Here is a 12,606-nt window from a genome sequence, read left to right as displayed (position 1 = left end):
GCACGTCTGATTGCTCGAATAGTCTCACGGGAGCATGGAGGAGGATTCCTGGCTCTGCAGGAGATGGCATTTCCTTTCAAACGCAGGCCTTTTAACCTCCCCCCAGAACTGGCCGCTCACGCTTCAGTCATGCATCTTGCAGCAGGTCAGGCTTTGCTATCAGCGTTGGAACCGGTTGCGAGCGTGCCCCCTCGGACCAGGTGCTGCCCCTCTCCACGATGAGTTCCTTCCTTGGGGCACCCGCTTAGGAGAAGTCATTGTGTTGGTGTCTCTGCATATAAGGTGCCGTGAGTTATAATTGTGGAGATCTGTGTGCTGTGACTGGCTGGAAGTATTGGGTGTTGGCCCAGAAAGGTCTGGCCCAGAAGTACGGGGAGGGTGTTCTGCCTGAGAGCTTGACCTCTGGTGGGGCAGGCTGCCTTGGGAAGTCCTGTGTCAAGCTGGCTTCCCCCTTCTATGGCAGGTTCCCACTTACCGAGGCAATGAGAAGAAATGCCGGCTGAGCGATGCAAGACAATTGGAACAAACCCTGCAGGCTGCTGCTTTTAAGTGAACTTTAGAGCATCTCTGGAGACTGAGCTCCTCTGCTGTCCCCAAGGAAGATCCAGCATGAGCTGGGAGTTGCAAAAATGCCTCCACTTTGAGCTGAGATTCTGTCTCCATTGGTGGCTCTCATCTGTGAGCTCCCTACCAGGGCTTCAGGAAAGCTCTGGTATTGTCAGTGTGGCTTGCTAGAGGTGGATACGTGTCCAGAAGGCGCAGGACTGAGATCCCCAACTCATGTTAAACAGGAGCTACCAAAGAGGCGTGGGGTGGGGTGAACTTGTAGGCAGTAGCAACCTGGGCTGATGATCTAGACGTGATGCCGTCTGTTCCACAACCAGTTTACCAAGCCACACAGCACCCACTTCATGGCGTGCAAAATACCACTACTAGCAAAAACAGCTGTAAAGAAGCCACGCTGGAATAACCTTTGCTGGAGGTTTTCAAGGGGAGGCTGGAGAAGATTGGTCAGGGATGGCTTAGGAATAGTCTTCCCACATTTCAAGAAAGGGCTTGGACCAGCTGACCCCTGAGGTCCCTTCCAATCCTGTGATTCTAACAAGACACGATCTGAAATGCACAAAGTGAATGGAAACCTTGAGAACGTCTCAGCCCTGGGGCCCGGCGGCTAGGGCACTTCCTTGGGGTGTGGGAGGTGGGCGTCCAAATTCCCTTAGCACAGGGAGGAGATGAATCCGGGCCTTCCACCCCAAGCGAATGTAAGCACCGAGCTGTTGGGTGCAAGGGAGAAGCCACCAACTTTTCCAGCTGGAGCTTTGGGAACTGCATCCTCAATTTATATTTTTTCCCCAACCTGAAATTATTCAGGACATTTCAGCACATTTTGCAAATAGTTGTATGGCAACTGAAATGGCATTTTTTCAGGCAATTTTATTACTCGCTGACAATATTTTGCCCAGCTGTAGGGTAAATACCTCTGGTGGATAAATGGCCACACGTAGAGGCTGGGGTGAGTAAGGACTAAACAGAATCATGTGTCCTGGCTTTGTTTCATGCTCTAATCTCTCAGGCACATTGCCCCTCTCCTGTAGGGCTGCCAGGAGCTCGCCAGTCAAGAGCGTAGCTCCGTTCTTCACTCCGCGCCGTGCCCGGGTCCCGCCGCATGTCAGACCCCCACACCCGGACAAAGCAGGCTGCTGTCCTGCCTCGCCTCTGGCCTTGGACATTGTTTGAATGCATCTCTCTACCCCATGGGGGCTTCTGCAGGTGCCTTGCGTAGCTCCTGTTTTCCCATCATTTTACAGTCCTCCTCACCCTGTAAAGCTCTGCAGGATCAGAGTCTTCTCAGAGCTCACGAATGCAGCACCTCGTTGTCGAAACAAAGCTCTCGTTCACTTGAATAGGAGCAGGACTGGGTCCTAGGCGCCTCTTGACTGATGCAGTCGTCCCCTTCTCCCCAGGGCTGCCCTTGCTGCTTCCTCCGTGCTGCTGGAGTCCAGTGGCCCAGGAGACGGGGGTGGGTCTGAATCCTTCTGCTAGACAGCAGTATAAATGGGGGGCGACTCCAGCAAAGGCTTTGTCAGTGAACGGGGAGGGACATGGCAGTATCTAATCCTAGAGAAGTGGGGTGAGGCAGGATCAGCCTGTGCAAACCAGCCCAGACAAATGCTTGGGGCTCTGTGAAGAGATGGGTACAAATCAAGGCTTCTTGCCCCCTGGGCATTTTCTTCAAAAGTCAAGCCAGCAACACACGAGGGCTTTGGCCCGCTGGGAGCAGAGAGGTTTTGTGGGGGGTGTGCGGAAGCAGCCCAGTTGCCAATGAGCTGGGCTGAGACAGCCCGAGGCACGCGTCGTTCCTTTCCTCCCCCTCTTGCCGCAGGCACGTCCTCTCCTTGCCAGCGCAGGATGGCCTGAGAGGTGGCAGGGACACCCAGCGTTGGCGCCCTCTCTCCACCTTCCTGCCACCTGTCTCCGCAGGTCACCCCACGAGAGCAACACACCCCGCTAGCGATTTCGGTGCCCTGCCTTGGCCCAGTGACAGGCCTGTGCCGGTGGTGGCTTCCCTCTCCAGGCTATCCCATGTCTGCCACGGGAGGTGCCCGAATCTGCCACCCCGCAGAGCACTCGGGGATGGCTGTGTCTAGCGAGGAGACGCAGGGCCAGCGGCTGGGCCCTGGGGCTCTTCCTCCTACGCTGAAGGAAGGAAGGGGGCAAGGGCCACCACCTGGTGCCCCCGGGGAGCCCTGGTGCTGCTGTCCCACAGGGCAGGGCTGGGGGCAGGGGTCCCCCCACTCTGGCTGCCTGTGCCCAGGATGCGGGGGTCCCCGGGGCAGGGGTCTCCCCCACCTTGGTTGGTTTGTGCCCAGGATGGAGGGGGTACCTGGGACTGGGGTCTCCCCCGCCCTGGCTGTCTGTGCCTGGGGTGGGGGGGTCCCTGGGGTTGCCCCCACCCTGACTGGCTTGTGCCCAGGGTGGAGGAGAGGCCTGGATCTGGGGGGACCCACTCCAGCAGCCCCCGTCCCCCCTGAGCTGGGTCTCGCACTACCTGCTGGGAGCCCCTCCCACCCCAGCGCGGGGGCGTGGCCGAGAGCGATGCTCGGCTCCCTGCTCCCCTCCCGCTGGTCGAGGTCGAAGCCGGCGGCAGCTTCGCGCGAGGCGTTGTGGGCGCCGCCGCGGCCCGTAGGCGGCCCCTGACCCGGAAGGAGAAGGGCGGGAAGGGGCCGGGGGCGTTTAAGCGGAGTGGGACCGGACGGCCGGTGAGTGCGGGGGGCTGGGTCGGGTTTCTGCTCTGTGTCTTTCGTGTTACGGGCCTTGGACTCCGCTCCCGGCCCTGTTCTCGTTCATGTTGGCCCCAAGTCCTCGGCACTTGAGCGGGTGGGTCGGTCCTGGCCGGGCCTGGGCCCGTGTTTTCCCCATGAATCGGTGGCTGTTCACCTAGAGGCCTCTTCCAGGAGGCGTTCGTGGCATTTCCGCGTTTAAGGGGGTTCCCAAGAAAAAGTGCGATGGAAGTCTATGCTAGCAGCGTGTGTGTATAACTAAATATCCATCTGTCTGTGTCTGTGTCTGTCTCTATATAGGTATCTAGGTACTTAGAGAGATCTCTGCCTGTCTGTATATATATGGGGATATCTCAATATCGATACAGAGATATTGAGAGAGTTATATTTTAATCTAAAGAAAAAGGAGTTTCCTTGTGGGTATCGGCCTGTAACCCTTGGGCAGCACCGGGCCTGTGTTGCGTGTGGGTGTCCTCCGGCCCCTTGGCCGTGAGTGCTGGCTAGTCTGCTCTGCTCCAGGACCTGCTTGAGGCACTTGTTATTAACATTTCGCCTGCACTCTCGTCCTGTATTCCCGTTTGGTGGCCCCTTGAATCTGCGGTTGTGTCCCCAGTAGCCTTCCTCATTAAGAGGGGTTTAAGGTTTTTTCTGGTGGGCCTAGGACCCCCCCATACCCTGTCGCACAACACACATGCGTGAGTCACAGGATGTGTCTACACGTGCGCTTTAATGCATGGTAGCATTTTCTACTGCATGTGAAAGCGGTACATAAAGAGCTGTGCTGATACATTAATGCTCAGTAGAAAAGGTCTACTAAAGCATCACTTAAAAAAAGCATGTGGTTGTGCTACTGTGCATTAGTGCAGCCAAATGCGCATTTATTTAGTACGTCATTTTGGAGGGAGTAAATTTAACGTGCATAAGTAAAAGCACGTTAATAAATGTGCAGATGTGCTTGTAGAGGAAGAGAGCAGATGCTGAAAGGGAGAATGAGCTGGGTTTTTCCACTGCTCCCCCCCCCCCGCCTGCTTGTAGCTTCCAGCATTTAAGGTTTAGGACAGTGGTTCCCAAACTCTGACAGATTGTGCATCACCAATTTAAAAGGATACAGCCTTAAGTACCACCAGCAAATGTTTCAGTTCAGCTTTAAGTACCACCAGCTGATTTTTGTCATATTAAGTAAATATAATAAGTCTGTTAATGTGTACCACTGACAGGTTTTCCACATACCACTGGTGGCACCTATACTACAGTTTGGGAGCCGCTGGTCTAGGGGGAGGTCTGATTCAGAGGCCATTCCCTTAAAGTCCATGTTCAAGTAGCCACCGATGCCCCTTTCCTGCAAGAAGGTGTCCAATCCCGTTGTGAATCCACCTAAGCTGTCAGCTTTCACCACATCTGGTGTCAATGAGTTGCACAATTCAAAGGCACGCAGTGTGAAAAAGAACTGCCTTGTATTAGTTTTAAACTTACTACCTAGTAATTTCATTTTATGACCCTTTAGTTCTTGTATTGATAGAAACAGTAAATGATAAATCCCTGTTAACTTTCTCTTCACCGTTTAGTATTTTGTAAACCCTTCTCATGTCCCCCTCTCAAACATCTTTCTTCTAAACTGAATAGGTCTGGCCTGGCCTCTTTAGTCTCTTTTCCTATGGAAGCCCTAGGATGGCACTGATCATCCTTGCTGTTCTTCTTTGGACTGTCTCTAGTTCTTCTATATCCTTTTGGAGGTGTGGGGACCAAAACTGGGCACAGTTTTCAAGATTTGGACAAACCATGGATTTATAAAAGAGTGTAATGATACTTTCTGTTTTGTTCACAATTCCCTTCTTAAGGATAAGCTACAAGCCTTTGTTTCCTGGTATAAATCTGTGGAGAATATCCACATTGGCTTCTAGAAATGTGTTAGCTCCTTTGATGTAAATTGGCAAATTGAATAACTTGAGGGGAAAAGAAGTCTAGTGTAGACTTGCTATTTTGAGGGTTCCTGTAATAAAGGTGGGAGGAAATCAGTTTTGCAGGTCTACCATTGCCAGGGCAAATGGAAAATGTTTGGACAAGAAATGCAAACCACACCAGGAGTTTAAGGGATTTTATAATAAACTCTCTTTGTCTTGTGGAGGCTCTTCCAATTCTTGGGGAGTTATTGGATTAAATTAAGTTGCAACATGTGGTATCACTCCAGAAGGGCAACAGTGGAGGAGGAATAGAGCTCCATGAGCCTTAGTCTCTAGACGTCTTGGTTCTAGATGGCATGGGCAGGCAGCTCAGAGGAGGAGAAAAAGGCAGATGTGCTCATCCTCTTTGGAACTCTGACAGCATAAGAGAGGGGGAGGGCAGCTGAGGAGGAAAATTCAGAATATAAAGTAGATCCTAAATTTCATTGCAGTGGAAGCAGTAGACTTAGAGAGTCCTGCTCTAGAGTCTCCTATACTAGGAAAACAGCTGGAAGGGGCAGTGGTGGAGGGGTAGAGTTCATATCTCATGGCCTTGCCTTCAGCAGCTTCCTGTGCGTACCAGCTTTAGTGCATGGCAGAGGCCCAAGCTAGGCTCTGAAGGTCACACCTCAGCACAATGAATGACTCCAGTGAAGTCACACGCAAGATGGTTTGGCTTCTTCCTGCCTATATCTTTCCTGAGTAACAGCTTAGTTACACTTACTCGACCCTGTTTCATTTCTGTTGCTCAACAGCCTCACGGCTGAATTTGGGAAGAAGTGTACCTGATCCTCATGCACTTCACTAATGCCACCAAAGCAGATATAGCAGCGTTGTCTAGAGGTGGAAATAGCAATATTTCCTACCTCATAACCCCCCAAAATTGATGAGCCTTTGAAAGATGGTCAGTTATGTTCATGAAGTCATGAACACACAGTACATACTGTCTATTGCAGTGTATGGCAGTTTCTACATAAAGACAAAGTGAGGCAGTTAATCTTAGATTTTGAAACAAAGCCCCATGAAATCACCATAGAAGTAAGAAACTGCTTTGCTTGCATGAAACAATGACAAGATAGGCATACTTGCTGTTGAAACACTTCACCAATTCAGTAAGGAGGCAGTTATTTTTGGAGCCTCAGGGTTGGCTGTGGTCACACTGTTTTCCTGATAACATCTGGTGTGATGCCTCTAATACAGTCCAGCATTTGGTGGTTTAATTTGCTAAGATTTGCCAGTGGCAAGGAAGAGAGGATTAAAGAAATTGTTCTTAATTCCAGTGTATGCGTATGGTCCAAATCCTGGTCTGGACAGAGTATGGTCCGGTGTGGACTGCAAATCACGATTGTTCTTGGATTACAGCTGATGCCTTAAATCAGGGTAGCGTCTGAATCACCATCACCTTGGAGTGTTTTAAAGAGAAATCAGTTCTCATTTAGTAAAGCTTTTCACACCTTTGTTAATATAATCAATTCTTTGATCCTTTGCTTTGAGAGAATAACCCCTTTTTTCCCTGTGTCTATTTACCACACTGAAGTCTGGGCCTGTTACTGGACTATGGATCAGCTGGGATATGTCCGAAGTGCTTCCACCCAGGGTGCCAAAGATGGATTAAACAAGCTTGCTGTCCCCCAGAAGAATGCTTATGCCAGGCTGGTACAGAAACACCACAGCGGGCGATTCCGATCCTATTTAAACCACATTGCCCAGAAGATGCAGCTCGAGGAGAGTGGCTTCAATGACTCCAGTTCCGATGTTGAGCTGTCCCTGAAGAGAGTCCAGATGAAAGAGGGTCTAGCAAGAAATGGGCTGAACATGCCTAGCTCCTCGCCAATCAGAACATCGCAATTGGAACAGCTTGTGCCTGGGGGACTGAATGAAGATAAAACCCAAGCCTTGGCTAACAGACGACCTCACAAAAAAGATCCCAGCATTGCCCATGAAGGAGACCTTGAGCTGGAGGAAGCCTCTTCTCTAAAACAGCATGGAGGATCTATTGACTTGTTAAACATGAATGATGCCTTGGGTGGGAGATGTATGTTGAGCAGTCTAAGACAAGGCACTGCCCTGCAGAAGTCATCTGGGTCTGAAGAGAAGGAAGAGGAGGAGACATGGAAGAAAAAACATAAGAAAAGAAACAAGTGTCCTGTCAACATGGACAGAGCAGATGGGCACTCATCAGCTGAGCAGTTTAATGTGGATTTGCCTGAAGCAAATGCCAGGAAAACCACTCATTTGCCTTCTGGACAAATTCCAGGTGAGTTGTTGACTAGTTTAAAATATCAACAGTTTGAACAGTGCATTCATTAACACAAATTATAGTGGAACTGAAGGTGGCACGTTCATTAGTGACAGGAGTAAGTTATGATTAGTGAGCCTGTCATGCTCTCATTGAAACTAACTGGAGGTTTGCCATTGACATTACCAAGAATAGGACTGGCCTCAGCAGCATGACAGTGGATGGATGTTTTAAACGTTATATATGGAAGCACTGAAGGGAAAAAATCTACCTCTTGTGTTTGGTGCTAAAAACAGCCGCTTGGCAGTTTGATCTGTGTCAGGTGGTTTTTAGGATAACAGGTTAGGATTTCCCCATGTACAATATTTACAGTAGACCACTCTGATAATTGGTGGTAACGGATTCTCCACTGCCAGTGAAAATAAATGTTGTCGTCCTAAGTGAGAAATTGACCCCTCTCCTTTAGTTTGTTCAGGTGGATATGATGCTTTCAAAGCCGGCATATTGAAAACCTACTGAATGTTCAAACGCAGCAGTTTTGCAGAACAATTTTGTTCCTTCACTCAACAAGGACAACTGATATACTCATTGACATTCACTGCCATGATGTTGACAGTGGACTAGTGGATCTTATGCTTAGGATGGTAAATGCCTACGAGTTTTATAAGGTTGACTAGTGACCGTGTACATTTTACACCTACACCTCTAATTCTCTAGTGAGCGCTTACAAAGCAGGGCTCCATTGCTTTTAGGAAATCTTTGGTATGAGTTACAGAACGCACTTTTGTCTGCGTTGCGCCGGTCTCTTCTAATAGCCCAGCTTTCTACTGCATTTTACTTTTCAGTGAAGCAGCAGCTTTTGGAAAAACAATTCTGGCTGTTTAATTCAGGAGCTTCATTGTGCAGTGTGAAATAATCCATGAACCCAACAGCTGTTAAATAGGCTTCATTGTATTGCCTCATTACAGATGTAATGTCTGTGTTCTGCATGAAAACTGAGGCAGGGCATGCTTAAAGGGCTTGCATTGTCAAAATGCGTGGCGCGTACCACATATTTACTGTTAAACGGGTAAGATGTTCATTTATGCCTTGCTGCAAAACACCTGATATTTTCTCTCATGTCAGGGAATTAAGTACGAAGACTTTCAGTGGGGCTTCTTAGAGATGTGCTGGTTTTTGCTCCAGAGCGGAGGCTTCTAAACAGACCTATTTTTAAAGTTTGCACAATAGTCGCAACTATTCTCGCTCTTCAAGACAAACAGGATGTTAAGATCTCTTTGTTTTTGAGCGCCACTGTAATGGCAGAGATTCTCCGGCATGCCAGCCTTTCTCTCCTATATGGTCTTTTTGTTTAGTTAGCCGAGGTCTCTTTCTGATCCGAAGCCCTGCATAAAAACAAGAACTGCTCTCTGGAATTGGCCTCTCCCCACTTGAGGGTTTAAGCAGAAATGGAGAGGAGTGCAGCAGCAGACACCTCTGTGCAAGCAAAGCTGGAAGAAGCATCTGCCCCCAAGGGAGGGCTTGGCTGGTGTTCCCTGCCCAGGCACAGGCCTTGCCTCCCGGAGACCCTGCTGGAGTCGTCCTGCTGTCTCCTGGGCTGAGATGAGCACAAGGGCTGTTTTCCAGGTCCATCACTGAGTCATGATGAGTCATGATGATGCAGTGTGCTTGGCTGAGAGATGACATCAGGATCTACCCCATAACTCAGAGCAATAACATTGTCTTGTGACTTTTTTACTATTTCTCTGCTTCCCAGAGGAGCCTTATCCTAACAAGAACCCAAACAAAATGCATCACTAGCAAAGGAAAGGTTTTTAAAGCAACACCTTAGGCTTTTACACTTGTCTCCTTCCCATAAATTTGTTTTCTAAGCCATGAAATAAGTTGTAATAGATCTCTCAGCTTGCACAATGAGGCTGCGTTGGTTTATGTATTGTTGTTTCCCTTCTGTTTTTCATGAGCTTAGTATAATGTATCTGGGATTTTGATGCTGCAGGACAATGTTTAATCTTATCTAGTCTTCGCCTCACATCTCACGTGGAAATTCAAGAGTCAGCAAAACTTGCTGCTAATCTGTATATGTCTGAATGGGGTTTAAAATTAATAGTTGTACCTCCAGGATGGGGGGAGATGGGGGTGGGCGAAGTCTGAGTACCATATTATCTTGCATATGGCACACACCTACTCTCCAAAATTCAGCTGATGCACATTAGAGTGCATATTACAAGTGAAGAAATACAGTAATAGCAATTTCTGTGTCTTGGGAGAGAAAAAAAGTGAAGTTGCGCATACTGCAGGCTGGGCTCCCTGTCTCCTGGCTGTGGACACTACTCTTGCCCTGCTTGCCTCCCATGGCAGAGGCTCTCAAGGACGGATATTTTTTGTTTTGTTCTGCCTTTCATAATGAACATATGCATCTTATTTGGGGGCACATTGTATATGAGAGAGTACAGATTTTGATATTCTATATATATTGTACATATATTTTATTATTTTGCCTTTTAAAAGTATGATGCCTGGACACCTGTTGGTTGAAAGTCTAGCCATTAAAACCATAGATCAAAATCTTCAATCTTTTCAGAGGCTTTTAATTAGGTTTTTAAATACAGACTTAGGCACCTAAAGAGAAGGAGCAGGATATGTCATGACCAGTGAGCATCTGCAGGATCTGTAGGAGCTGGGGGTCTCAAAACCTCTGGGAATTGGCTTCTGGCCGTGACCGTCATTGACCTCTCGCATAGAACATGGCTTCTCTAGCTGGGAAAGACTGTTGCCAGGCTAATGATGCTATTGTCCATGGCTTGATCTTGGGGAAGAGCGTTGTCCCAATAAGGGGACATAGCTGAGCTGGGCATGGTAATGCTCTGATGAATGTTGAGGGACGTGGATTTCATAGATTTCATAGACATTAGGGCTGGAAGGGACCTCGGGAGATCATTGAGTCCAGCCCCCTGCCCAAAGGGCAGGAAGTCAGCTGGGGTCATAGGATCCCAGCAAGATAAGCATCCAATTTACTCTTGAAGGTGTTCAATGTAGGTGCTTGAACCACCTCCGCTGGCAGGCTGTTCCAGACCTTGGGGGCTCGGACGGTAAAGAAATTCTTCCTTATGTCCAGCCTGAAACGGTCTTGCAGGAGTTTGTGACCGTTCGACCTCGTCATCCCATGGGGTGCTCTGGTGAACAGATGTTCCCCCAGATCCTGGTGGTCACCCCTGATAAACTTGTAGGTGGCCATCAGATCACCCCTGAGCCTGCGCTTTTCCAGGCTAAAGAGTCCCATGGCTCTCAGATGACTTGCAGGAGATGACTCCTGCAAGATATCCATCGTAGGGAAGCTCCTTCTCATTCATTGGTTCTGTATGTCCTGGAAACCTTGTTCTATAAAAATGAAGATTATTTGCTACTCAGGCCTTGCTAGCTACCAGAATTCAGAGGTTACAGTAACCAGTTAATAGTCTCTCCTTCATCCTTTTTTTTTCATACCGCTGATGGTAAGCCTGTTTGTTAGTGTGCCCGGGTGGTTTGAATCGGCATTCCTGGCACTGTGGTCCATGGAACTGCTTCTGTGACAATGGTGAAGTATATCCGCTTACAAACAGTGACGTTTCCCCTTGCGTGTTAATTCAGTTCAGGTTTTATGAGCTGGTCTCAAACAAGCACCTATCTTCCTTTGTGCCTGCTTCATATGTTCTTTTGTTAGCTGATCCCCAGCACAAACTTACCCACTTAAAAATTGGCAATGACCTTAAAATTGAAGGAGCTGTGAGTATGTCAGAGGTTACAGTGGACCTGAAGGTATTAGCTGTAAATTATCCCTGGTTGATTGTAGGCTTCCGTAGCAAACTTTATAGCGTCCTTTGGCTAGAATATAGTTAAGGTAGATCAGCAAAAACACAAAATGGCTAAAGGCTGATTAGTGTTAAAGGTCCCTTACAAGTCTGAGTTGACATTTGATAAAACCATTTTTGTAGTCTGCTGAAGAAGTGCCTAGTGATGTGATTCTCATAATCAGCCTGGGAATGAGACACCAAGGCTGGATCCAGACGTGCAGGCATATGCATTTCCCTGTGTGCCGTTGCTGTTTGTCCCTGGGAATGCCTGTGGATGTGTGCTTTGGTGCGTGGCATGTTGCCCTTGGTGGGGTAGGGGAAGCTGGGGCCAGCACTTGTGGGTCCCTATGGAAATTTTGAATGGAGGTTCAGACCCCTTTAAATTGTAAGTGTGGGTATTTACATACTTTTGATTGATTGTGGTCATCTTTTGCGGACCCCTCAGGGATAGTGGTCCACAGACCACAGTTTGAAAACCACTGGAGGGGCTGCTGCGGGCTTGTACACCTTTGGGGATGGAAGGGCAAACTGAGACTTTTGTGTCCCTCCAGCAGGTCACTTCTTTCAAATGGTTTTGTGGGGCTGTTTTGACAGAGACAGTATCTCAAAGGAGAACAGTTTACCGTGGTAAATAGCTTCTTTGGACTGGTTGCTTCAAAAAAAATATCTGTGTGAAACAGTCGAGAAGCTGACGTAGCATGGGTTGCATTGACCCTGATTCAGTATAGAAATGGCCAAATCATGGTCAGCATAGTGCCAGCTCACTTGATTCCTCATTTTGAACTTGAGTAATATTTTCTAGTGTAAACCAGCCCTTTGTGCAACTCCTCCCTCCAGTCTTCTGTCTGCCTCTGACTGCTTGACACTGGGCATTTATTTGCCCTGCCTGGAAGACTTCCCAGGTTCCCTACCAGCCTGGGTTGCTGGAGATGCTAGATGAAAGCGGTGGCATCATGGTTAAGACTTTTGGAGGATGTCTTGGCATTGGCATTTTCCATCCAGAAAGCCAGTTAGAGGCTGCACTCGCAGATTAGGAGGTGTGGGATAGGGGCTGGGAACTCCCAGTGCTTTCCTAGGTAACTGTTGGACTCTCAGGTGTCAAGATCCCAGTCCCAATGCAGTGGGATGTTTCTGTCGTTTTTCACCTTCCCTACATTGCATGAACTGTCGCACTGCTCACCACATGTTCTGCTCTTCTTTCAGGGCTTTCTCATAAAGCAGATCTCAGATACCACTGGTCTTATCCCACTCGTGCTGTGGTGAATACCCGCTCCTAAGAATGCCCTTATCTCCTTACCTGGCAACAGTAAATTCAT

The 12,606-nt window shown here is 48.5% G+C and overlaps 1 protein-coding gene across 1 annotated transcript in view; it reads left to right on the top strand.

The window, feature by feature from the left end:
• The first annotated feature begins 3,115 nt into the window (after positions 1-3,115).
• DIS3L2 (DIS3 like 3'-5' exoribonuclease 2) overlaps positions 3,116-12,606 on the top strand; it is a 225,168-nt gene continuing 215,677 nt past the window's right edge. Inside the window, exons 1-2 of the mRNA XM_090050664.1 lie at positions 3,116-3,260; positions 6,759-7,478. Coding sequence (XP_089906790.1) covers positions 6,779-7,478 — 700 coding nt within the window. The 5' untranslated portion in view covers positions 3,116-3,260; positions 6,759-6,778. The remainder of the gene's footprint in view (positions 3,261-6,758; positions 7,479-12,606) is intronic.

This window comes from Crocodylus siamensis, chromosome 6 (assembly GCF_052110815.1).
Source record: "Crocodylus siamensis isolate JL-2025a chromosome 6, ASM5211081v1, whole genome shotgun sequence".
NCBI lineage: Eukaryota > Metazoa > Chordata > Crocodylia > Crocodylidae > Crocodylus > Crocodylus siamensis.
The sequence above is the reverse complement of the archived record's forward strand: the minus strand, read 5'-3'. Positions and strand labels throughout refer to the sequence as shown.